Below are 26716 nucleotides of genomic sequence, written 5' to 3'. Positions count from 1 at the left end.
ACCTTTATGATTTAATGAATCAATAATGTTATCCTAGCCAATAACACAGGTAACCTACATAATGTCAGACATCTAAAGCTAATAGAGAAATCATCTAAAGGCTTTGAAATATTTGACCTGATGGCTTTAAGCATTTGTAAATTAATGGCTTTTGGGAGGGAGGAAGAACTAAGGCACTCAAAGATACCACAACATCTTAAAATCTATAATGAAGGGAAAAAACTACTAATACTAGTTCTTAAAACTCACAAGTTATAATGTAAAACAAATGTCATTTTAGTTGATTTTCAATGTTTATACATGCGATATAATTACATGTATGACAACACTAATCCAAAAGAAAACAATGATGTACAAAATGTTTATGATAAATAAAATTATTGCATTTAATGTCATTTTCATGAAATGAAAATCATCAAATTCCTTAATGTTGTATCAAACGTAAACAATACCAGTTCAAATTAGAGGGAATGTATGTTAACACCAACTTTTGACAAAAATAAGAAAGCTAAAGCCCTACAATTTATCTAATTTAGGTCAGGTAACCATGGAAACAAAAGAATATTAAAATTATTTATTTTATCATTATGCACATTGAAGGAAATCAGACAGTACAGTTCTTTTCCACCATAAAATTATATACACCCATTTATTTAGCTAGAAACACTAGCTTCAGAGGTACTGATATATTCCATTTGTGATATTTGCTGTACTGCAAAGAAATGTCTTATATTTGGAGCATGATGAAGAAAACATTGTCTCAAGTCTTTTTTGTTTTTTTGAGTCTCAATCACTAAGAGTTCAAGGTACTTTGGGAGAATCATGGTGTCCTGGATGGCCTGATCAATGTATTAAAATCAAGCAGTGTGTATTCTTAAAATACTCTTAAATCCATACAAATGTTGCTTGGGTTGTGGAGCTGAGATTTCTCCTACTGGCATGATAAAATTTGAAGAACATATGTTATGAAAGTTTTACACCAATTTTGTTTTGTTCCTTCTTCATTAGTCGTTGTGCTTCCTTTTCCATTTTCTTCCTTTGTTGTTCGGCTGCTCTCTTTTCTCTGTCTGCTAGTTTCTGCTGTCTGAAAAGAAACATACTTATATTTTTACTTTTAGAAAATATCACACAGGTAAAATGGCAAATAAATTCTAGAAAGAAATAGCAGTGCCTTTTTATTATCACCAAATAAAATGTTGAAAGTCTTGAAAGTTTCTCACTAATTTGAAAATTCCAAATATTTTCAAAAACAGGATTTCTCTTAGTCCTTAGAACACGACTTGTGAAATAGAAATATTATCTCTGTTTTACAAATAAGTAAAATGGGGCATAAAGGCTAAGTGACTTGCCCGAAGTCATAGGATTATGTACAGGGATAAGAATCCACATCTTCTGACACTTCTTATTTAGATTATCTCCATTTTGTAAAACAATACTTCCATTGAACCACATCTTTATCTGGGGATACCATTCAGAAAAGCTTGATATTGAGCTTGATAATCTCCTGTTACTATAGTAGTTATAAACAGCCAGTTTTTAAAGTGCATGATGAACACAGCTGAACAGAACACACGCTCCAAAAAGAAAATGGAAACTTAAGATACACCTTCCACCAAGTAAATTTCAAGATTAACATGTGACTAACTCTACCAAAGAAAAGAGTGGTGGGTATTTAATCAAATACTGCATGTTCTCACTTATAAGTGGGCGCTAAATGATGAGAACACATGAACACATAGACGAGAACAATGCATACGGGGGCCTACCGGAAGGGCGGAGGTTAGATGGAGGGAGAGGATCAGGAAAAATAACTAATGGATACTAGGTTTAACACCTGGCTGATGAAACATCTGTACAACAAACTCCCTTGACACGTTTACCTATGTAACAAACCTGCACATCCTGCACACGTACCCCTGAACTTAAAAGTTAAAAAAAAAAAAAGTGGTAGGTATTTACTAATTATACTTCGTGAAATACATACCTCTTCCTTACTCTTTCCATAACTCCACTGACTCAGACTCACTCTCTCTATCTTTATTGATTGGTTTATGTAGGGAGTGGAGGTAGGAGTGGGATGATGAAACGGGAGAGAGCAGAGTAAACATACGTTGGTCCTGGATCTGAAGGGTTAGGGTGTGAGAAAATCATTCAAGTATGCAACGTTGAGGAAGGAAGATACAGGTCACAATTGGGCATGGAAGAGGCAACATTAGGTTATATGCAGAAAAATCCAAAGTGGATTATCTATGTCTGGGGGAGCTCAATATTAACTACAGTGAGTGAAATGTATGTACAGTTCTCAATCATAAACAGGAGTAGGCAGAGTTATGGATGACCAAAATTCAAGGAAGTAAAGAAACTATTTTTGGCAACATTTTGACTTTTGCTATCAATTTCTGAAGAATAGTTTTAAAAAATCTGTTTTTCATCACTCTGCTCATGTTCAAGAAAAGCTAATAATCTGAACTAAAAATGTCAAACCAGAAGAAAAAAGGGAGGTAGAGAAAAAACTATAAAGGACTGTCTAGGTTATAAACAAGTAAGATAACGAAGTTTTGACCTGGTTACTAGCTGAAATAATGTAAGGGCTGAGCATCCCAAATACAAAAATCCGAAATCTGAAATGCTCCAAAATCTGAAACTTTCTGAGGGCCTACCTGATGCTCAAAGGAAATTCTCACTGGAGCATTTCAGATTTTAGATTTTCATATTTGAGATGATGAACTAGTAGTAGAACACAAATATTCTAAACTCTCAAAAATTTCAAAATCTGAAACACTTCTGGTCCCAAGCATTTTGGAAAGGGATACCCAATCTGTATCAAAAACTAAAGTATAAAGGAGACAACTTAAGAGATAGCTGCAGACAAAAATACATTTTACCTATCCAGATTCACGCTGGGAATTATTAAAGTACCAGAATCTTCATTCTTAGTAATACTGATCACAGTACTGGCAGTATTTATAGTGGCAATAGGAAAAAAGCTCAGAGTTAGAAGATATGGAATGTGGATACACTTTTAAAATGCTCAATGTCTATTCAGGGGCAGTAACAATGTACCGACACCTCGATTTCTCTTTGGCTCTATCTATGTACTTGCAGCATGAAGCATGTCTATTACGGATTAACAATCTCACTCTCCCAAGCTGTCCTTAAAGGGTAAAATATTAAGTTTTTAAGTACATTTTTTCATTTGTTTTGTTTTGCTTAGGGGTTAAGAGGCTAGAATGAAAAAGAAAAGGTTTTTGTACAATATTAAGATACTTGTGAACTCATGGCATGAACTCTACAGTGAGATTACTGTATTTAAAAAGGACAGCCCCCTTCCTTTGTCTTTGTGGTTAATGGCACTAATAATTACTAGAATCCCCAAAATGTCGTAAAATACTCAGACATCTGTATCTATTATTTGTTTTTTAAAATAACACGGAATTTTAAAGAGATGATTTATCTTTTTTGATGATCCATGCAATATCCTAAGTGTTACAGCTCACAATTTAAAAAATATTCCCTTTATAAAAGATAAGCTATACTGACTAAATAAGAACGAAATTTTAAAAACTCTCACAATTTTACTGACTGAATTTTGAAATGTGACATCCTCTAACCAGCAAAAAAAAAAAAAAAAGGACAATGTATTTCAAAGGAAAAAAACAAAAACTTCAAACAAAATTCCCAGTTATTTAGCTGCACCCTCTGCTGGTTGTTCACAGTAACTGTAATTTATTGACAAAGCCAAGAAAGGAAAATACAAAAACGAAATCAGCTTTTTTGTTGAGAGTCAGATAAAGAATAATTTGTTTGCTATTCCTGTGGTAAAAACAATCTCAATTTTAAAATAAAAAAATTTATATTGCTGTATCTTACTATACAATTTTAAAAATGTATAAATTCTTTAGATGCATTTAAATATCTGACTTTTAAAAATCAGTAATCAGTCACTAGCTCTCCCTTAAGATAAATTTTCTCTTTACTCTTTGACCTAATGTAGCAGTACTAAGAAATATGTTTGCTGCTCACACACAAAAAAGAACAACCAATAAAAATGAACTTTAAAACTTCCAGAATAGTATTTTTTTGCAGAATGGGTAGTTCATCTAACACATAGAGCTTTCATGGACATCATTTAAGATATATATACAAATGTAGAGTGTCACATAAGTTATTTTCATTCAAATGAGCAGTACTGGGCACTATGCTAGATCACGAGGAAATGGAAATAAAGTTGTAACTTCTGACCTAGAGGAATATCAAGCTTGTAATACGGTATGTATATGTATATAACCTTATATATATATATATATATATATATATATATATATATATATATATATATATATAAAAAACATATATATAAAACCTTTTATATACATGTATATATAACACTTCATTTGCCATTAATAGTTATTTTGTTCCTATAGTGCTTAAAATTCTTGGTTTCTGTGAGGTTTTAATCATATAAAATAGTATCTGCAGTCTGAAATACAAAAAAGAAAAAGTCCATATTATCTAAGGATCAAATGAAGAAAAATATAATATTTGGCAGAATAGGCTCCGTTGACTTGAAACACGGTAGGGAAGAAATCTAGTTCTTCTACTCAGGTTGCAATATAAATGCCACTCAAATACCTCAGAACTTCTTCTGCTTGCCAGGCTGCATCTTCTTCTTCTTCCCATGCATTGGTATTTTCCTGCCAGGTATCTAAGTCACCTAATTCAGACTACAATGAAAAGTAAAACAAAATTAAGAGAGTAAAAGCCATCCTTTCTCCACATAGCCATCAAAAAGGGTATCTTTTAACACATAACTCAGAACCTGTCATTCTCCTGTGTCTTCTCAGCTTCCTTACCCTGTCCTATACAAGGCACAGATGATTTTGCTTTTGGCTTGCCTAGAACTGATGTATGACTTTCAGTGCTCAACAGTCTAGGCAAGGCCAGCTTTCTTCTTTATGTTTCATGGGATACTCTCTTATATTAAATTCTCTTCTTTGCTGTACTTTATTTTGGAATGAACAAGAACAGAACATGTCTTTTGTTTCTTTCTCTCCTCAGTAAGATGAGGGAGCTGGGGATAGAGTGACAAGAAACTGACTGATCCCAGACTGAATTAGAAATCCTTGACTGGACTAATCTGTGCTGAGAAGAACTGCAAGCTGAAGTTTAAAAACTAGCATAGTCATCTTCATTTAAGCATATGTAACTTACTGGAGATTTTTTATTGGCATTTACTGTCTCAATCCTAGGCAAAAATGACAAATCATGCAAAATTTATCTTTAATGAAATACTTCTATGTCATGCCTCCTTTTCCCAGACTTTCTTACCTGGTTATCATCTACTGGTCCCTACCTCTATTTCCCAAGCCAGACCTCTAAAAGTTCACTGTTTTCTTTCAATAACCAATGAAAATGGTCATGCTGGACTGTTTAGGTAGGTGTGGAAGTGACTGTGTGTAAAATAACTGGTACCAATCGGTGAACAGATTTATTTAATATCATATTGTTTTAAATACTTACCCCTAAAAATGAAACAGAATGTTTTGAGTTTTCTTCTCCTGAGAATATATGTAATACCATACTCTGTTAAAAATTCTTAAAATATTTCTAATTATTTAATATACATTTCTGAAAGGAGCATTTTTAAAGCTACTGAAACAAAGTGCAAATGACAGCCTTGAAAAGTACCAAGTTATCCTCTTGACCACAGTAGGTAGAAATCTTGCCTTTTCTTCTCCCTTTTTTTTTTTTTTAGGAATCAGCGTTTCTCTTTGTTGCCCAGGCTGGAGTGCATGGTGTGATCATGGCTCACCGCAGCTTCAAACTCCCAGGCTCAAGGGATCCTCCCACCTCAGCCGCCCTAGTAGCTGGGACTACAGGCACATGCCACCCCACCTGGCTGATTTGTTTTTTACATTTTTTTAGAGATGAAGTCTAGCTATGTTGCTCCGGTTGGTCTTGAACTCCTGAACTCAAGTGATCTTCCTGCCTCAATCTCCCAAATTGCTGGGATTATAAGTGTGAGCCACTGCACTCAGCTGCTTTCTTTTCTATCTTTACTAATTTGACAAGATTTAAAATTGTATCTTGTTATTTTACTTTGTTTTGTTTGTTTGAGACAAGGTCTCACTCTGTCACCTAGGCTGGAGTGCAGTGGTGTGATCACAGCTCACGGCAGCCTCAACCTCTTGGGCTCAAGCAATCCTCTTACCCCAGTCCCTCCCAAGTAGCTGGGACTACAGGCACGCACCACCACACCCAGCTAATTTTTTTATTTTTGTAGAGGGGGGATTTTGCCATGTTGCCTAGGCTGGTCTGGAATTCCTGAGCTCAACTGACCTGCCCGCCTTGGCCTCCCAAAGTGCTGAGATTACAGTCATGTACCACCTCACTGGGCCTACTTTGAGCACTAATAAGATCAAGCTTTTCTTCAAATTAGGTTATGTCTATTTCTTATTTGTAAAGTTCCCATTCATATTATCTATTCTTCCACTAAAGTATTTGACTGTTAGAGTACATAAAATATTTAGATTTTTTTAAAAAGTGAAACTATAGAGACCATTAAAAAGGGTGGTATCTGATCCTTTAGTAGAGATGGCCTTAGTAAAAAGAAAAGGGGAAACCATTGATAGATTTGTCTACATAAAAACTAAATACACCTGCCCAACAAAAATATCCAAACCAATTAACAAACCAAAAAAGTATAAAATATGACATTTATCTTTAGTATAAAAGATCTCTCACAACAATACAAATGATGAATTCTAGAAAAAAATAAAATGTGTAGTTTAAAAGAAGAATCTAATTTGTAGAATGAATGGTAAGATATTTTTGGTATAGAAAACGAAGTCCAATAGGTTACCATCCTCTCCTATGCAATGCCCCTTTATTCTGTCTGCTTGGGAGGAAAATACGTGGAAATAGCAGTGGAGACATTTTCCATCTACCCTATTTACCCCTTCTCAACTCTGTAAGTAGTTGTATATTTACAACTTTACAATGAGCTATGATAGTATTATAATAAAATTATATTTAGGTGGCAAATATTGCTAATTCAGTGGGTAGGATTAAAGCATTTCACCAATATGGATCAAACATTTATGAATAAAGTTTAATTTTGAGATATATAAAATAAAAAACATTATAATGCGATGTTATTCAGCTAAGTATCTATGGTGTTATGTGTTCATAGCATCGTGTAACTGCATCAGAATTATCAAAGTTTGTAATTATATTGATGTGTGTGATCATTTATTTAATATCATGTCTCCCCTACTAGAATGCATTTTTCTGAGGCAAAGACCTTTCATGCCACAGGGCCTGGCTTTAGTAAAAACAGTGTTTTTACTTAATGAATTAAAAACATACATATACATGGGTCCCCTGGGGAGAGGGACCTCAGAAGCAACTGTGCAGTTTAAACAAATTAATAAAATACACAGATTGACAGATAGATGTAATTTAAAAATATGTCCACAAATTCTTAGACATTCCTTCCTTCAAGAGGTGGAGGCTTGCATGTGGGCCAGATTTAGTGGCTTCTAATGAAATAACGTGGAAGTGACAGTGTATTACTTATAAAACCACACCACAAAAAGGCATTTGGTGTCACCCTCACCCGTGAGCAAGTGCTCTCATTATCTTATAACTTACTGGGAAAATCAGGAGTTATATCATAAAGAAATTCAAGCAGCTCCTTGGAGAGGGGCACAGCAAGGAACTGAGGCTTTGTGCAAACAAACAGCATTAATTTGTCAGGTGTAGAAGTGAGCTGTCTTTCAAATGAATCCTTTGACCACAGTCAAGCCTTCAGATGATTGTAGCCCCAACCCAATGACTTGTCTGCAAACTCATGAGAAATTCTGAGTTAGAACCACCCAGTTTAGTCACCTGGATTCCCAATCCACAGAAACTGTGTTACATTAATATCTGTTATTATTTCAAGTCACTGAATTTGGAGTTGTTACACAACAATAGATAATATAATCAGTCAATCAAAGCATGCTTAAAGCTTAGGTAGGGAGGGGTCTGGACATTTGTGCTTTTAAAAAACTTCCAAAGCTGATTCTGATATGCTCCCAAGGTTGAGAACCTCAGCTGTCTACTTGTTTCAAAAATTTTTCCTTTAAAAAGTTTCATTTAAGTCAAACCATTTAAAATTAAGTCATACTTTGAATGAAAATATACTCTATGAAGAAAACAATTCATAACTCACTTTAAAATAATCTACCATTAGGGTTAATCTCTTATTGGTAATCTCTCTGAAGTTTATATTTTTAAATAACATTGTATCTCTATCTTTCATGTGTACAATGAGACCTTGATCTTAGTATCTAATGTAATTTACAATCTCATAAAAGGTTAGGATTGGTAAAACTCCAGATTAACTTCTATCAAACTGCTAAACCTGTTTCAAAGTTACAAAAATATAAATACTATGTTAAACTCATTTAGATTTTATTCCTCTGCTTTAAAGAAAACAGAAACAAAACGAAACCTCTCCCTAGAACCATTAACATACTTACAGACTGATGAATAAAAGGCAGATCTTGTGTAGCTGCTAATCTACTAGAAAAACCTGTGCTCCCATCTGGGATGCCAAAATTCAGTGGTTCTCTCTTCTTAATAACAATCTGAAAGATTAATTGAAAAAGAATTATAGGGATCTTTTACAAATCACTACAAAAAAATAGACAACCAAAACATTTTCTAATTACTTATTTCTTCTTAAAATTTACAATGTAAAAACTAAAAAAAAGTCTGTAAATACCAATTTCCCAGGCAATTGTTGTACAAATCAGTTACATACTAAGAAAAATTGTATTTCACTTTTAAAAATTAATACAGGCTCATTTTCTTTCTTTCTCTCCTACTTTCCCCAGACCTCAAAATATAATCAATCACTTTTAGTTACTGTATTAAATAACAACAGGTATCACATCCTGCCAACAGTATAAACAACTCTCTCAGCATGTGAGATACCTATGAATACATTAACTCATTCAGGCCAGTAGCATCAAAATACACTTATATGGTATGTTGGTAGCCTCATTCAAAGCATTTCCATTCTAATTAATTTAATAAGGCACTATAGTAATATACTAGATTCCTACTGAGAGCAGCAGTATACTTCCACAATACAAGGTATTCATCTACTAAGAAACTCATTTAAAGGATCCTTTAAAAATAGACAATTTAACGTGTTTTAGCATGGAGACATTTGGACAACTCAACAACAAAGAATGTAAATGTTATCAACCTAGACAATGTAAATATAAATGTATAGCTGAAATCAGCTGAGATAAAGGTGAGGAACAACTGTATTAGAAAATGTGAAACAATGTCCTAATTTTTATAAAGTGTGTATGTGTGTGTGTGTTTATATATATATATATGATAAAAATATTTTCTATGTTTGAACAAGGAAGTGAGCTTTAAGTGTGTTTTTCTGATATAGCAGAGTGATTAGTGAGGTAGACTGGAATAAAGGAGAGGGAATGGTAGTAAGAAATAAATCTTCATTTACCATAGTATAAATGTCAATGGACAATGTCTGTTACTGGTAAACAAGAAATGGCAATATAACCATATTGTAGATAGATACGATGACAAACACTTGAAGAAATCCAAATAGAAAATTATTGAGTGGCTGTTTCTTAGAAGAACTGGCTAAGAGTGATGGGTCAGAAGTCTCACTTTTCATTATAAGTTCTTCTACAGTTTTTGATTTAAAAAAAGTACATGTACTATTTTGATAAATAAAAAGGAAAATACTCAAGCATTCTGTTTTTTCCAGTAATTCCCTGCATCTCTAAATGATCTTCCATATTCAATTCAAAAGGGATTAAATAATGTATGGATGACTAATACAAACTCACAATTATTCTTAAGTTCTTAAGAGTCCTGCATCAGTTTTATAATGGTTACAAACAATAAAATCTACTTAACAGTTTGCAGATATTACTAAAGTATGAACTTGTTAGAACTCATCCAATTCACCTTAGTCTCCATGGCAGAGATTGGAGTCTAGAATCTGACATATAGTAGGATTTCGATACATGTATAAATATAATTTTAAAAGACTTGGGGTACAACTTACTAGAACTATGCCTAGGTCATTTGAACATATAAAATTCTTACTTAACATGACAGAAAACAAACAATTGATAATTCGAAATAGGCTGATAGACTGGATTAAGAAAATGTGGCACATATACACCATGGAATACTATGCAGCCATAAAAAAGGATGAGTTCATGTCCTTTGTAGGGACATGGATGAAGATGAAAACCATCGTTCTCAGCAAACTATCACAAGGACAAAAAATCAAACACTGCATGTTCTCACTCATAGGTGGGAATTAAACAATGAGAACACATGGACACAGGATGGGGAACATCACACACCAGGGCCTGTTGTGGGGTCGGGGGAGGGGGGAGGGATAGCATTACGAGATATACCTAATGTTAAATGACGAGTTGATGGGTGCAGCACACCAAGATGGCACACGTATACATATGTAACTAACCTGCACGTTGTGCACATGTACCCTAAAACAAAGTATAAAAAAAAAAAAAAAGAAATAGGCTTTCTAATAAATGTGAATTGTATCATCTAATTTTAACTATAGGAATCTAAAAAGTAGTTTAATTTCCAAAAGCATAAATCTTAACATACTTTCTGAGTTTTCCTAATAGTTGGTGCCATGTCCTTAAAATAGTCAGGTTCCAGTTGTTCCAAAGAATTTTGTGGTGTTGCCACATTCCCATTCCCTCCTTCGATCTTTACACTGGTGGGTGCATCTTCATCCCAGGAAGTCCACTCTTCAACATCTGTCTAAATTTAATTGATCAACATTATCAGCCACAAAGGGGCAACTTAATGAACACTTCATTGATGATTTATTAGAAAAATGGGCTTTCTAAAACACTGGTTTTCACACTTTTTTGACTCACAGGAAAATATACATTTTATATCACAGATCAAAACTTGATCAAAAGTTCAAAAAATACAAGACATTCTGATATATTCTGTTCTATTTTATTCTATTATATGCATCAAAAAACAAAAAAAAAGTAAAACAAAAGCAAATGCTCTGAAAACTGAACTGACATTAAAACTACAACCCACAGAAGGGCTGGGCATTTTCACCCAAGCCTAACCAGATTGATCGTCTGATAGAAAATACCAAGCTTCTCCACAAGATTTAAATAAGACGAAGTCTCAAAACACAGTATTCAAAATGTTCATGAAACAACCCAGAATTATTCAGCACATAAAAACAATAAATCTTAATTTGCAAGGCAAGTTAATCAACAGATACCAATACCAAAATGGTATGTTGGAATTCTCTAAGGCTTTAAAATAGCTATTATAAAATGCTCCAACAAGCAATAGCAAACACTTGAAACCAATGAAAACAAAATAGAAAATGTCAAGAAAGAAACAGAAGATAAAATGAAGAACCAAACAGAATTTTCAGACCAGATAAATTTAACAACACAACAAAAATTAAAGTAATTTCTATTAATGATCTGCAATCCAGTTTTTAAAATATTGTTCTGGGACACTTATTCAATCTCTCAAAACAAAACAAAACAAAACAAAAGAACACAAAAATAACCTACCTGCTTAGGAACTGATGAATAATCAACTGTAGTTGGCAAAGTTATTTGGTCTCCACTTAATTTCCGTCCTCTGCCAGATCTGAAACAAAAATGAAATAATTTATTTCAAGAACCACCAAAACAAGCAAAGTAAAAGCACTACTATGTACGGTAATTTAAGGCTTATAAAACAAGATCTTTCTCAATTTTATGATTATTGATTTTAATAACAGTTACTCACTAATTTATGGTAAAAAAAAAAGTCACAAATCAGACACCCTGTGAATGTTTTTTAAATCTTGGACAGAACAACATAACTGCTTTTTGGCTTAGGACTCAGAATTATAAACAAACTCAAGAGGAATATAAAGTCAAAAACAAAAATGCAAGATGGTTTCAGAGCATGCTCCTTGGAGTGCTGTGGGTTCTGTGGGTGAAGTTCTGGGCCACCTTTGCTGTTTTAAACAGGGTGGCTTGGCTTTTATGTTTTATACATGGGGTTTCTTGATAAGACTAACTATCAAGAAGTTTAAAAATTACTGGTTTGAACCAAACGGTAACTTAGTTTTAAGGATTAGTAGGAAAAGTACCACATTAAACAGAACGTACTATAACTCACTTGTTAAGAACATGGGCTGTGGAATCTGTGTAAACCACAGTTTTCAATGTTACTTCTATTATGTCTAGTTAGAATTACCTACTTCTCAGCCTCAACAGCCTCATCTATAAAATGCAGGTATTCAAACCCACTTTTGCAGGGTTGTTCGGATTTAATTAAGTGACATATTTAAAACCCCTAGACAGTGTGTGCCTGCTACATAGCACAACATACAAAAAATGGCAGGTAATAGAGACAGTCATTTACTTCACTTCAAATAATCTATAAAGCATCGACTAAGAACTAAGAACGATAAAGTCAGCTATTTTTATTACAGATTCAAAGATGTATTTGTTTAAAGGGTGAATAGAAAAGTAATATAGTCCTTTATGAAATTGATGACATAAGCCTGTTTTTCCTTTCCATAGAGATGGGGTCCTGCTGTGTTGCCCAGGCTGGTCTTGAACTCCTGGCCTCAAGCTATCCTACTGCCTTGGCCTCCCAAGGCATTGGGATTACAGGCATGAGCTACCATGCCTGGCCAAGTCTGGTATTTTAAAATACATGGTCTAAGGTTCCTTCAGACACCAAAGAGAAGCTTATCCTAACATATGGTCAGTTTTCTTTAAAACTGAACATACAATCAATTCAAAATATGTATACATTTACAATAGAAATTTATAATGACAATAGGAATGTCCTTAATATTTTTACATCAAGAAAATTTCTTATCCTAAAAGTAATCTATATTTAATGAAAATTTTTAAAAATAGAAGTACAAGAAGAAAACATCTATATTTCATCACCACTGTTAACACAATGCTTCTTTTAACTTCCTGCCTTCTGGCAATTAATACCCATTTTTAATGTTGCTTTACCTGGTGAATTTCTGGCCATTCTCTTCCTCATTCTCTGGTAATTTGAACACTTAGTTCACTCCTTTTTCTACTTCCCAAATCCTATCCTCTTGGGTGATTTCAAGTCAACCACCTGAATTTTCCATTTCTTTCTTCACTTCTGCCCCAGTGATCATCTCTGGATGATCATTTGACCCACTTGTTCTCTTGCAATACCCTGGACATTTTTTTTTTTTTTTTAAATCCCAGACCACTCTACTTCTAGCAATAAATTCAATGGCACTTAAGTCTCAGAGTTTTAGCAGCTATCAAATGGTCATATAGCCAGAGACTGCAGTTCCTATCCTTCCTTGCAGCTAGGGGGCCATATGACTAAGCTCTGGAAAGCAGGCAGTGCAAAAATTGTTGAGTGTAACCTCTAAGTCATGTCTATATATATATAAAAAAAGAGCTGATTGCTGTCCATTTCCTCTTTTACTATACCCTCCTCTTAGTGTGTAAGTAACTTTTTCACAGTACCCTTAGGCCACAGAAACACCTAACTATTCCACTGAATAAGGTAGTTACACCCAAAAAACTTAATACTTAAGTATATCCAAACTGCTTAGTAGCCATTGTAAAAAATACACATTTAAAGAAAAAGTAATATTTTTATTTTATTCTTAAATAACCACAATCACTGAACTTATTAATGAAATCTGTGTGCCTGTTGAACACTGCACAGCTTCTTATGCCTTAAAATAAGACTGGAGACCATCATTCTTGTTTTCAGTTCTACATTAATTTTGGTGCAGTACTCACTTTTAATTACAACCTAAAATCCTGGCTTTGCAACGAGATGTCACCAAAAATATAAGTAAACAAAAACTTATCTCAAACATTAAAGAACACCATCATAAAAAAATACTGCAGGATTTAATGTTGCAAATGTGAACTACTTTGAGTTGAGGTATTCAACAGATGCTATCACTATGTTTCACTGTAAAATTTAAAATATCCTATGGCATCCCTGTGAATTTCATGCAAAGCCCTGAGGTGCCTCAGCACACATTTTAGAAATCATAGCTCTTGGGTATGATCGTGTGACAAAACAGAAGGAACTGAAGTCTACAGATAATGTCCTAAAGCAAATGACTTACCTGCCCTTGACTTCCTGCATATTCTAGAATGTTACTTAAACAGACAAAAAAAAAATTTTTTTTTTTTTAGGATTTCTCTGTTAAAGTTTTTTTTTTTTTAAATATAAAAACAACACTATTGTGGTATAGACAGAAATACCTATTCCGAATTTCACCTAACCACTTTAAAACATTCCCATAATGAAACAAATACATCAAAGTTCTGTGATGATTATAATAATGAAAGTTGTTCTGTCTATTCCTAAATAGTATTAAGCATGTTATTTTAATGGAAAGTGTAAGAATTTGAATGAACAAAAACAACTGAACCTCTATTTTCTAGATCTGAAGTAGAGAAAAAGTATTTTAAAATGACTAGGAATTAATGAATAAATACTGCAATCAAGATATTCAGCTTAAATATAACCTGTCCTGTCCATGAAATTTGAAGTTTTGAAGGTATCCAAAACCAGCGAGGAGATAAACAGGTCAGTTTGAACATAAAACTTATTTACCTGCATATTAATCTCTTTAGGAATGAGAATACTGTTGCTAGGCAGGTACAAAATTTAAATAACCGAAACTGGGTGATGGCCATGGTGGGAATCAAAACCTGTGGAAGAGGCATAAAACAAAAAATGCATTAAATTGATTTAAAAAGTCATACTCCTGTCCTGAAAAGACCTATTATGCACTAAGAAAAATCTAAGATTTTTTTTACCTTTCTCTAGAAACTATAAATATAACACAGTAAATTTTAGAATTATAATTTAAATCATATTAACAAGTCAAAAACCAGGTTTTCGAGTTTTCAATGGTTCTAAGGATAAAACCCTTCATTCTGAGTTTTTGAAAATAATTTTACCTAAATCTATTAATAAAAAAATTTACAATTCAAAAAATAAAAAAGTATAAAATAGAATATATTAAATCTCTGCGTACCTTTTAAAGTTTGAACCACATGAATATAATACTATTTAAAATACTTTAAATATTTTTAACTTGCAGATGAATATATTTTCTTATATCCATTTTATAGATGGGGAAATTGAATTAAGAGAGGTCAAATAACTTGACCAAAGTCACATAGCTAGTAAGTTGAAAGTTACCATGGAGCTCATTTAGTCCAGTGGTTCACAAATCTGGGAATCTATTAAAGAAATGCCAATACCTAGGACTACCTCTAGTAAGTCCATTAAATCATATATTCTGAGGGGCAAGGACTGGTCATAACCAATAAGACAAGCAGGGAGATAAAAACTACTCAATTGAAAAGGCAGCAGGCAACAAAGAAAAGAGAACAAATAACACATGGGACAAGTCAAAAACAAATAAGATGACAGACGTAAATCTAACCATATCAATAATCTCATTAAATGCAAATTGTGTGGCATTCCAATTGAAAAGCAGAGATCGTTAGATTGGATAAGAAAGAAAGACCGCCCCACTCCATGCTGCCAATGAGAAACGCATTTTAAATAAAAAGACACAAATAGGTTAAAAGTAAAAGGATAGGAGAATATATACTATGCTAGCACTAATCAAAAGAAAGGTGAAGCAACTATTTCAATGTTAGAAAGATTATAGGGAAAATAACATTACCAGGTATAAAAGTGGTCATTTCACAGTGATAAAGGGGTCAATTAATAAAAAGTACGTAACAATCTAAAACATGTGTCCTTAACAACAGAATTTTGCCAATATCATAAACAAGACAGATAACATTATTAGAGTCTGCAGATATTAAAAGGATACTGAAGAACTATTACAAACACCTTTGTGCCTGTATTTACTTGACAAGTGAGATGAAATGGACAACTTCCCTGAAAGACACAAATTACTAAAGCATAAGAAGAACAACCTGAAAATCTATATATCTATTAAAGAAATTAAATTCGTAGTTATAAAAATCTCCCAGACACAGATAGCTTCACTGGTAAATTCTACAAAACACTTAGGAAGGAATAATACCAACTCTGTACAAACTGCCAAAAAACTGAAGAAGGAATATTTCCCCAATTCATTATTTGAGGCCAGTATTACACTGATACTAATCCAAAGATATTACTACAAAAGAAAACTATTAATATTTTATGAATCTAGACACAAGTCTCCTTAGCCAAATATTAGTAAATTAAATCCAACAATATATAAATGGATACTACATCATAAAAAACTGGTGCTTAGTTTGGAAATGTTGGATTGGTTTTTTAAAAATCAAATGTCATTCACTATATTAGCAAACTAAAAACGAAAAACCATATAAACATCTCAATAGAGACAGAAAAAGCCTTTGACAAAACTCAACATCCATTACTGTTTTAAAAAAAAAACTGCAACAAAGTATAAGGGAACTTTCTCAACTTGATCAAGAACATCTATGAAAAACCTACAGTAATATGAGACTTAATGGTAAAAAAATTTGATAATTTCTCCCCAAGATCATGAACAACACAAGCATGTCTGCTTTTTCTACTTTTAGTCAACATCGTAGTGGAAGTTCTGGCCAATGCGATCCAGCAAAAAAAAAAAAAAAAAAAAAGAAAGAAAAAAGAAAAAAATAAAAAAGAAATAAAAGGCATCCAGAATGGAAAGGAAGAAATAAAAGTGTGATACTCTATGTGGAAAATTCAATGGGATTTCTATCTGTTAATTGCATTTCTATACATTAACAACAATCAATAAGAAATTGAAATGCTAAAAAAATTTATATAGGCATAAAAAAATGATACTTGAGGACAAATCTAATTAAGGACTTGATTACTGAAAACTATCAAATATTGCTGAGACAGTTAAAAGGCCTATATTAATTTAAAAAGACTTTCGCAGAGATAGAAGATTTTTATTAAGATATCAACATTCCCCAAAATGAGTTATAGACTCCAGGCAATCTCAACCAAAATCTCGGCAGGTTTTTTCTGTAAAACTTGACAAGCTAATTTCTAAAATTCATATGGAAATGCAAAAAACATATATAACAGCCAAAACAACATTGAAAAAGAACAAGGTAAAACAGCTAGCACTATCTGGTTTCAAGACTTGTTATAAAGCTTCAGTAATCAAAACTGTGTAGTACTGGAATCAAAATACACGAATAGATCAACAGAAAGTATAGGAATAGACCCACATATATACAAAAACTGAAATCTGATAAAGATGCAAAGGTAATTCAGAGAGAAAAGAATAGTTATTAAGAAAAAAAAAGTGCTGGTTAAACTGGATATCCATATGGAAAAAATCAAGACAAAAACCTTCAATATATATCTGGCACCAGTTACAAGTAATTAAAAATAGATTATAGACCTAAATGTAGTTTGAAACTACAAAATTTGCAAGAAAAAATAAAAAAAACTTTGTGACCCTGGGTTAGGCAAAGATTTTTAGGTAGTACAACAAAAGCACAATCCATAAAATAAAAGATTAGTAAATTGGACTTTATCAAAATTAAAAACTACAATTCAAAAATACTATTGATGGAATGAAAAGACAAATCACAGACTGAGAGAAAAATCCTTGCGAAGCATATGTCTGATAAAGGACTTAAACCCAGAATATATAAGAACCTCTCAAAATTCAAAAATAATTTTTAAAAACTCAATTTAAAAATGAGCAAAAGGTCTAACTAGACATTTCATCAAAAAACATATACATGGCTGGGCGTGGTGGCTCACACCTGTAATCCCAGCACTTTGGGAGGCCGAGGCAGGTGGATCATGAGGTCAGGAGATCGAGCCAACACGGTGAAACCCTGTCTCTACTAAAAAGACAAAAAATTAGCCGGGCATGGTCATGGGCACCTGTAGTCCCAGCTACTGAGGAGGCTGAGGCAGGAGAATGGCATGAACCCGGCAGGCAGAGCTTGAAGTAAGCCGAGATCACGCCACTGCACTCCAGCCTGGACAGCAGAGTGAGACTCCATCTCAAAAAAAAAAAAAAAAGAACATATACAATGGTAAATAAGTACATTAAATGATGGTCAACACCTTTAATCATTAGAAAAATGCAAATTAAAGCCACAGTGAGAAATTATTACATACCTACTGGGATGATTCACACTAAAAATAATGACCATAGCAAGTACTGGCGAGGATTTGGAACAACTGGCACTCTCATACTTTGGTAGTGGGAAAGTAAAATGTACAACTACTTTGAAAAACGGTTTGGTAGTTTCTTACAAAGTTTAACAAACATCTACCATATGACCCAGCCATTCTACTCCTAGTAATTTACCCAAGATAAAGAAAAGCATATAGCCATATAAAGACTTGTATTTGAAGGCTGAGGCAGGAGAATAGCTTGAATGCGGGACACGGAGGTTGCTGTGAGCTGAGATTGAGCTACTGCACTTCAGCCTGGTGACAGCAGGACTCCATCTCAAAAAAAAATTGAAATAAATAAATAAATAAAAGACTTGTATTTGAATAGCAGCTTTATTTTTATTTAATAGCTCCAAACTAGAAACAACACAAATGTATATCAACAGGTGAGCGGATAAACAAATTGTAGTATATAAATACAACAGACTACTACTCAGCAATAAAAAGGAATGAACTATTGTTACAAGTAATAGCATGACTATATCTCAGAATAATTACACTGAATGAAAAGAGTCAGACCACCAAAAAAGTATACACTGTATGATTCCATACATAGTATTTTTAAGCTCTAGAACAGGCGTGTCCAATCTTTTGGCTTCCCTGGGCCACACTGGAAAAAGAAGAATTGTCTTGGGTCACACATAAAATAAACTAACACTAACCAGAGCTGATAAGCCTAAAAAAATTGCAAAAAAACTCATAATGTTTTAAGGAAGTTTACTAGTTTGCATCGGGCTGCAGTCAAAGCCATCCTGGGCTATATGAGGCCCACAGGCAGCAGACTGGACAAGCTTGCTCAAGAAATTATAAACAAATATAGAGTGACAGAAAATATCAGCAGTGCCTTGTAATGAGGCAGGGAGAAGTGGGAAGGAAGGATCACTGACAGACATGACGAAACTTTTGGACGTAATGGATATACTTACTGCTTCAACTGTGGTGGTTTCATAGGTGAGTGTATATATATTAATCAAAACTAATCAAATTGTATACTTTAATTATACACAGTTTATTGTATTTCAATTAGAACTCAAAACAGCTGTTAAAACAATCTACATGAATACATTTTTGAACAATATTATGTCACTTAAATTAGAACACTGTTCATATTCTGGTTAAAATATTATTTTAAAAAGTCATTAACACCATCATAATCTTGTATCAATTATTTGTTACTTTCTAGAAAGCCAACTTCCATTAGGAAACTAGGACAATTAGTGAAAAGAAACATTATTTCAGAACTTCTCTAAAAACAGAAATCTGATTTCACAATAGCATTTCAATATACTGTAATAGCTTTTTATATTTCATAAAAAGCATTCTTCTTAGTGATTAACATGTAATAACTCATCCAATGCTCACAACAACCCAGGGAAGGACTTGAAGCAAGTACTATTTTGTCTTTACTTCAGATAAGAAAACTAAGGCACAGCAGGGTTAAGTAAGCTGCCAAAGATACAGAACTGATAAGTTATAGAACTGGAATTTGAACCCAAAGAGTCTGGTTGTAGTGTTTCAGTCCTTAAATATCACACTCATACTGCCTCCCTATGATTAAATAACAAGATATATGTCCTTATGAAAGAGATGATACAGGAATTGAAAACTACAGCCATAGCAATGATAGGAATAAAGATTCTAAAAATGGTAAAACTATGCCAGGCACGGTGGCTCACGTCTGTAGTCCCAGCGCTTTGGGAGGCTGAGGTGGGCAGATCACGAGGTCAAGAGTTCGAGACCAGCCTGGCCAATATGGTGAAATCCCACGTCCACTAATAATACAAAAATTAGCCAGGTGCGGTGGCACATGCCTGTAGTCCCAGCTACTCAGGAGGCTGAGGCAGGAGAATCACTTGAACCTGGGAGGTAGAGGTTGCAGTGAGCCAAGATCACACGACTGCACTCCAGCCTGGGCAACAGAGTGAGACTCCGTTTCAAAAAAAAAAGGTAAAACTGGTATTATTTTGGTACCTTTTTTTTTTTTTTGAGACATAGTCTCGCTCTGTTGCCCAGGCTGGAGTGCCGTGGTGCAATCTTAGCTCACCGCAACTTCCGCTTCCCAGGTTCAAGCAATTCTCCTGTCTCAGCCTCCCGAGTAGCTGGGACCACAGGTGCCTGCCACCACACCAGGTTAATTTTTGTATTTTTAGTAGAGACGGGATTTCAACATGTTGGCCAGGCTAATCTCGAACTCTTGACCTCAAGTGATCCACCCCCTCGGCCTCCCAAAGTGCTAGAATTACAGGTGTGGGCCACCACATCTGGCCTGTATCCTTTTTAAACATGGTTCTTAATTTCCAAAATTTTCTTATACATCTTAGTCACCTATACTATATATGTATTGCATATATTGTATACTATATATGTACTGCATATATTTACCCTAATAATCACTATTTAATTTTAAAAATTTCTTAAGATGAGTTTTCGCACAAGTTAAAGTTGAATACTTAAGTAACTATTTCAATGTCCTGACTAAGAGCCTCAAAATACATACGAAAGAGGGAAAAAAAAATCTGTTAATCCATGAGAGATAGTCATTTCTCCACTGTTAAGAGGTAGAATAGACCACATGCTAAATCAAGTCACAAGAAATACACAGGCAAACATACATATGTGTGTGCATATGTGCACACACTTACAGGAATGACGTTACTGATAATGGAATCTCATGTCTTAGCTTTTCCTTGCCTTTTCTTTGTCAAAGGAGGAGAATTACTAAGTATTTAGAATCATGATTCCTGTCATTGGAACAGCTGGAGAATACGTCATCCAACTTCTTAAATTTTCTAAATGAGGAAACTAAAGATACACTGAAGTTAACGGTTCTGCTCAAGGTGAAACAACCAGGTAATAACAAAATCACAACTAAAACAGACTGGCCTCTCAATCCATTAGTAACACCTTTAGAAACAATCACAACACTTGATTAATACAATTATTTAGAGTGCTGACTTCTTAAAACAAAAAGAAAAAACATACAGTAATTTGATAGTTTTTTTTTTCCAAAATAAAAAAGCATAAGCAGTATATTTGGACTTCAGTTGTACACATACTTACTTAAAAGGGGATAAAACCTAACTTAAGTAATGATTATCATGTGACCACATTAAAGGGACAGCTATATACTCCTTTTTAAAACTGAAATGTTGATTAGTTTTTTAATTACCTTACATGAGCATAAGATAAGCAATAATATTTAGAAACATAAGGAGTAAAATCATCCTGGATAAATACACCATTCCTGTGCTATAACATACTTTTTTTTTTTTTTTAATTCAGATAGAGTCTTGCTGTGTCACCCAGGCTGGAGTGTGGCAGTACAATCTTGGCTCACTGCAACCTCTGTCTCCTGGGTTCAAGCTATTCTCGTGCCTCAGCCACCCCCAAATCTGAGACTACTGGCACATGCCACCACACCCGCTAATTTTCGTATTTTTACTAGAGACAGGGTTTCGCCATGTTGGCTAGGCTGGTCTCGAACTCCTGGCCTCAAGTGATCTGCCTGCCTCAGCCTCCCAAAGTGCTGGGATTACAGGTGTGAGCTACCGTGCCCAGCCCATGCTTTTTAAAAAAATGCATTTCATGGGGATTCAAGACTCCTAAAGTCTTGAAAAAAGCATGTAATGCAGCTTTTTACCTAATAAAATATTACATTGAATGGGTTAAAAATTATATAGTAAAAAAAAATGGTCATCTCTGATGGAGTATACTGAAGCATTAGAGAGCTAAGATCTACTATCTCAATCTGAGTAGTAACACCACATACTTGCCTGTATGTACTGTTAGTATGCTATACCTCAATACAAAAGTTCCAAACAAACACATAAAAAATAAGAACAAAACAAAATCAGAAAGCCAGAAAAACATACTTAACTCTCATAGTATCTGATCTTGATTGCTCTGTAGAGCCATCATTGCCAGTTTCTTCTAAGGAAAGGCAACGCGCACTAGTCTTTTCTATTTCTAGGGTCAGAAGGGGCTTGTAGCCTATTAAGGTACAAAGACAGGGCTCCAAAACGTTACCTTAGCAATACTCATGTACTTTTGTACATATGGAGGCTGTCTCTCCATATAAGCTGAACAATTTACTGAATGCCTAGCCTGGAAGTGGCCTACTAATTGACAGGATGAAAAGAACAGAGACTGCAAAAAAAAAAAAAAAAAAAAAAAAATGAACCAGAATACTAAAAATTTTACTCGAGTTATTTAAATACTTCTGTCAAAAACATCCCAACCAGTGGTTTACTCAGGTTCAAATCAAGCAACAATGCTGACTCCTTTCTTTCTCCTTACACCTAACTGCCAAAAAGACCCTATTCAATTTCCCAGTACTGCCCATATTCTTTCCTATTCCCACTGTAATCTATCCAGCAGAAGCCTTTACTACCTCTTGCTGTAAAGTCTTCTTAATTCTAGTATTTTACTCTTCCCGAGAAACAACATTTTTTATTTTGTATTATGGTTATTTCTATACCTTACTTTGCCCTGTACAACCCTTCTCTAGAGTATTTTATTCATTTGGTACCTTCAGTTACCACTTGCAAAGTAAGACTTGAAAAAAAAGTTTGATTGCTTCACTATAAGTAGAGTGATCTGAAAAATTACGATGGTGAACAATCGCTTCATTTAAAGCTGATTTGTCAAGAACAAAACTCTCAATCAAAAGAAAACTTTCTCAAATGAAAATTAGCCTAAATTTTCTGAAAAACTATAAGAAAAAAGAGCCAGAAAAGAGACTATAGAACGTGTGATACTTGGCAGGGAAGGAAACAGGATCAAGGAGATACTCTTATCAGTATGTTGTGAAGAAAAATGATATTTACCATTTGGGACTGTTAGTTTTAGGATATACATGAATAAAAGTTGAGAATAAATTTCATATAGAGCCCTGGTAACCACAGCCATCACCTTTCCAAATACTGTTAGTGTCATTGTTTAATAAATATTCGCCAACTTGAATGATTTCAATGCTAACTGAAGTTAAAACTTAAAGGTTTTTTTTTTTTTCCCCAATAAAAAAATAGAAACTGGGTCTTTTAGTGATTACAGAATAGAATTCTCTCCCTAGCAATCAAGAATATCCTCATTCGGCGGAAAATTTTCTTTTGTGATTAATAAAAGAGGAGAACTGATACTCATTGACTGTCTACTATGAACCATGCACTATCGAAATGTTAACTCAAAAAGTCATCTTATGACATAGATACTATTGTCGTTGTTTCATAGAATTAAACACAGAGTAAGCATATCCAGTGACTCCACTCAAACCTAGGTCTATTTAATTCAAAAGCCAAGAACATCTCATGAACAATGAGCATTCTTAATAATTCAGTGATACTACCACTTCGAAGATAAATTTTCCAACCAGTTGCACTAAAATAGGGAAAATGCGATCAAGCCACACTTCGATTTTACCAATTACACTGACTGGCAGACAGGAATATCCTTTGAGACCTGTATTTACTTAATGTCCCGATTCATCTAAATGAATATACATTAGCACCTACTATGTTTCAGTCACTACTTTGGATTTGGAAGCTGGGAAATACTACCAACTCCGCATAGGGGAACTCTGCGTTCACTCCCAATTGTCATGAGCTTGCCCATAAACTTATTCCTGAGGAATGCAAGAAACTAAGGAGGTAGGACGTCCATCAGTCTTGCTCATTCTGGTATTTATAGGTCTCAGTCAAAGCCAGGCACATAGTAGGTACTCAAATATTTGTTGAATGGAAGGAAATTAACATTCCTTGAGCACTTGAACGCTCAAGACAATGTTCGATCACCTCACTGGAATCCCAAGGACAACCAAAAGAGGTAGGTTTTTCACTACTCCCGTTTAATAGATGAGGTTGACAGACTTAGATTCACTTACCTAGGATTTAAAGAGACTGACCCGAAAGCCCACGGCTCTCCCCACATCATATCCTACTTAAGAAACCTTTTAATTGTGTGCACATTGCCTCAGTGCAATTTTTGAAATGCCCTCTAGATCACCAATTTGATAAGTATCTTACACTACTCTACACTTTGGTTGCTTTAAAACACTTTCTAGAACGGAACAATGTTAATATAATCTAATCTTAACATTAAATTTCCTTAAAAATTACAAAGACAAAAATTTGAGGTATATCAGAATGAGATTCAAAACTATGAGGCAATGTATCCTCATTAAGGCTTTTTGAAGAAATGACAACTCTAGGAAATCAGGAATGAGAGCTCTGCCATGTTAACGGAAAAAAAATTACTACAATTAAAAAAAAGAATGCTACGTTAAAAACTGATAGATCAAATGTATTATATCTTTTCTTGTTGAAATTCTCGGTAAACTGCTAGAGGTCCTTTCAAGTAGCCTCAACACATCACAATTCATAAAACAAGCAAAGCCAAAAATCTATGTCGGTACATACTAAACAAGTGCTGTATTTCTAAAACTCTATTTCCGAATCTTTTCATACCAAAATTTGAAAACCATATGATCTAGTACAGTCCAGAATATCCTCAAACTATAACTCTCTGAAGTGGGTTAGAAAATATTACAAAGCTCCCAAAATAAAATTTACCGGAACTCACTTAAATTTGAAAAATAAAGGTTTGAGCAGCGGCCCCTAAGACAAGGGGAAACAGAAGCGGTGTGAGAGCCGGTAGTAAAATCGAACATTCTGTGCCATGTCTGGCAACCGAGAGTCAGGCCCTCAAATATGTGACACCACTGCCGAAGGCGGAGTAAGGTCTCCCGAATAACTCAAAAGGAAAGAGTTTCATAACTTAGTGGTTTCATTTCAGATTACCCACGTGAAATTGGTTGATGAAAAAAAAAATCATACCCACTGCACAGATGAGAAAAACAGGAGCGTTTTCAGGTTATACAAGCCGACGCCTGGCGCCCGGCGTGACGTGAAACGCTCTAAGTTGCTGGAGCTGGATACCAGGTGGACTGGGATTTAAATTGTGGAAAAATCGTCCTGCAGAGGTACAAGGCCTGTAGACTGAGGGCAGTAAGGTCACGCAAATTTCCCTGAGGAAAGCGGCTTTGGAGACTGGGTGCTTTCCGGGCCGGTACCCCACAGCCCAGTCTCCCACGCGTGAGCGGAGCATGGCGAATGCGGCACGCCTGGGTCCCGCTCCCAGTCGCAGTTTTCTAGCCCCAGAGGTCACCCTGACCCGGAAACAGTACCCAGAGCAGCTGTCGGGCGTCGAGGGAGGTCTGGTGGAAGGGCGAAAAGGAAGCTAGGAGGGCGGGAAGTGCGCGGCTAGGCGGAGGGCCGACGGCGAAGGGCAGACGATGCTCCAGAGGCTAGGGCTGGGGTCGGGATGGGGGTAGGGAGAGGAAAGCCCCTCCCAGGCACGCGCGAACCGCACACACTCACCTGCCCCTCCCCCTCCCCGCCCGCCCGGCGGAGGCTCCGAGCTGCCGCGGGCCGCGCGCGCACACAGGGCGCGCTCACGCGCGCTGCCTGTCTCTTCCTCGAGCTCGCGCTCCGCCCGTTCACTCCCAGCCCCACTCATTCAAAGCCGGGCGCGCGCTCCGTAGCAGGCTGCGTTGCCTCCGCGCAGCTGCCATGGCCGCCCCCTCCTCGGGAAACCCGCCCTCAGCCCCTCCTCTAGCCCCGCCCCCAACCCTCCTTGAAGGCGGCTCTCGGCTGTCTCCATGCCCGCGCTTCTGCACTCCGCCTCAGGTCCTGGCTGGCCCAATAGGTGAGAGGCTACGGGTCTGACGTCGGGACTGGGAGGCAATGAGCGCCGGGAGCGGGGCAAGTGGCGACAGGCACGCCAGGTTCGGTGAGGGGTAGCTTTTTGGGACCATTGCGAACTGCTTTGACTGTTTATTCTCGGAGCGCCTGCTTCTGTCAGATGTCCCTACTTTCTTTCTATGCAGAGTGCCTCCCCTCCAGCGGAGCCCCTTTCTGTTCAACCCACAGAACCCCTCTATCAGATGCGACCAAGGAAAATACACTGCAACAAATGAGGGATCTCCCTCTGTCTCAGGAAGATTTGGATGTGGCTAGACAGACCCCCTCCCCTCAGTCATTCCGCCACCTCAAAGATGCAGAATGCTGAGTTTAATTCAGGACGTGGCCTCCTCCCAGTAATTTTTAATTGAATTGCGTTTAACTAGAAATGAAGAAGTGGCACTTCACCGTGTCCATGCATTTGTTCCTCACATGCACCCTGGACTTGCCCTTCTTTCAACCTGAGATGTTCTTTCCTTCAGTGCTTCTCTCTTTGCAGCCTGATTCTTCTTTTTATCTTGTATACTATGAAAAGGGTTGTTATGTGCAGGGGACCCTCAGAATACTATGCTCCACAGTTGCAAAGTGACTGGTGAGGGAGAAGTGAATAGGGTCTAAGGCCAAAATCAGTTTATGCAAATTGTTCCTCAACCAGCCTTTTTCTTTATATGCCTTTAATGTTTTTTTTTTTTTTTTTTTTTTTT

General features: G+C 35.5%; 1 protein-coding gene across 2 annotated transcripts; it reads right to left on the bottom strand.

Annotated features, from left to right (window-relative positions):
* Positions 1-361: 361 nt before the first annotated feature.
* On the bottom strand, positions 362-25934 carry EBAG9 (estrogen receptor binding site associated antigen 9). 2 transcript variants are annotated; one of them, XM_003256118.3, is made up of 7 exons: positions 25650-25934; positions 14695-14792; positions 11628-11706; positions 10678-10836; positions 8526-8633; positions 4633-4724; positions 362-1084 (listed from the first exon to the last, which is right to left on the bottom strand). In XM_003256118.3, exons 2-7 carry the CDS (start codon positions 14775-14777, stop codon positions 964-966), a joined length of 642 nt encoding a protein of 213 aa, XP_003256166.1. In that variant the 5' UTR covers positions 14778-14792; positions 25650-25934; the 3' UTR covers positions 362-963. The 2 variants fall into 2 exon arrangements, with proteins under 2 accessions (XP_003256166.1, XP_003256165.1); XM_003256117.3 differs by lacking the exon at positions 25650-25934 and adding an exon at positions 25107-25561.
* Between the last annotated feature and the right edge of the window lie 782 nt (positions 25935-26716).

The sequence above is a fragment of the Nomascus leucogenys genome, chromosome 16, assembly GCF_006542625.1.
Source record: "Nomascus leucogenys isolate Asia chromosome 16, Asia_NLE_v1, whole genome shotgun sequence".
Lineage (NCBI taxonomy): Eukaryota > Metazoa > Chordata > Mammalia > Primates > Hylobatidae > Nomascus > Nomascus leucogenys.
Note: the sequence above shows the minus strand (reverse complement) of the source record. Positions and strands in the feature narration are given on the sequence as shown.

What these genes read in the sequence shown, in the direction of transcription:
- EBAG9 (XM_003256118.3), bottom strand. Translation starts at nt 14,777, where the DNA reads ATGGCCATCACCCAGTTTCGGTTATTTAAATTTTGTACCTGCCTAGCA. An exon ending in TGCCTTTTATTCATCAGTCT is followed by an intron (nt 4,725 to 8,525) that starts GTAAGTATGTTA and finishes TTTTCATTGTAG; the next exon opens with TCTGAATTAGGTGACTTAGA. An exon ending in CAAGCAGAAGAAGTTCTGAG is followed by an intron (nt 1,085 to 4,632) that starts GTATTTGAGTGG and finishes GTTTCTTTTCAG; the next exon opens with ACAGCAGAAACTAGCAGACA.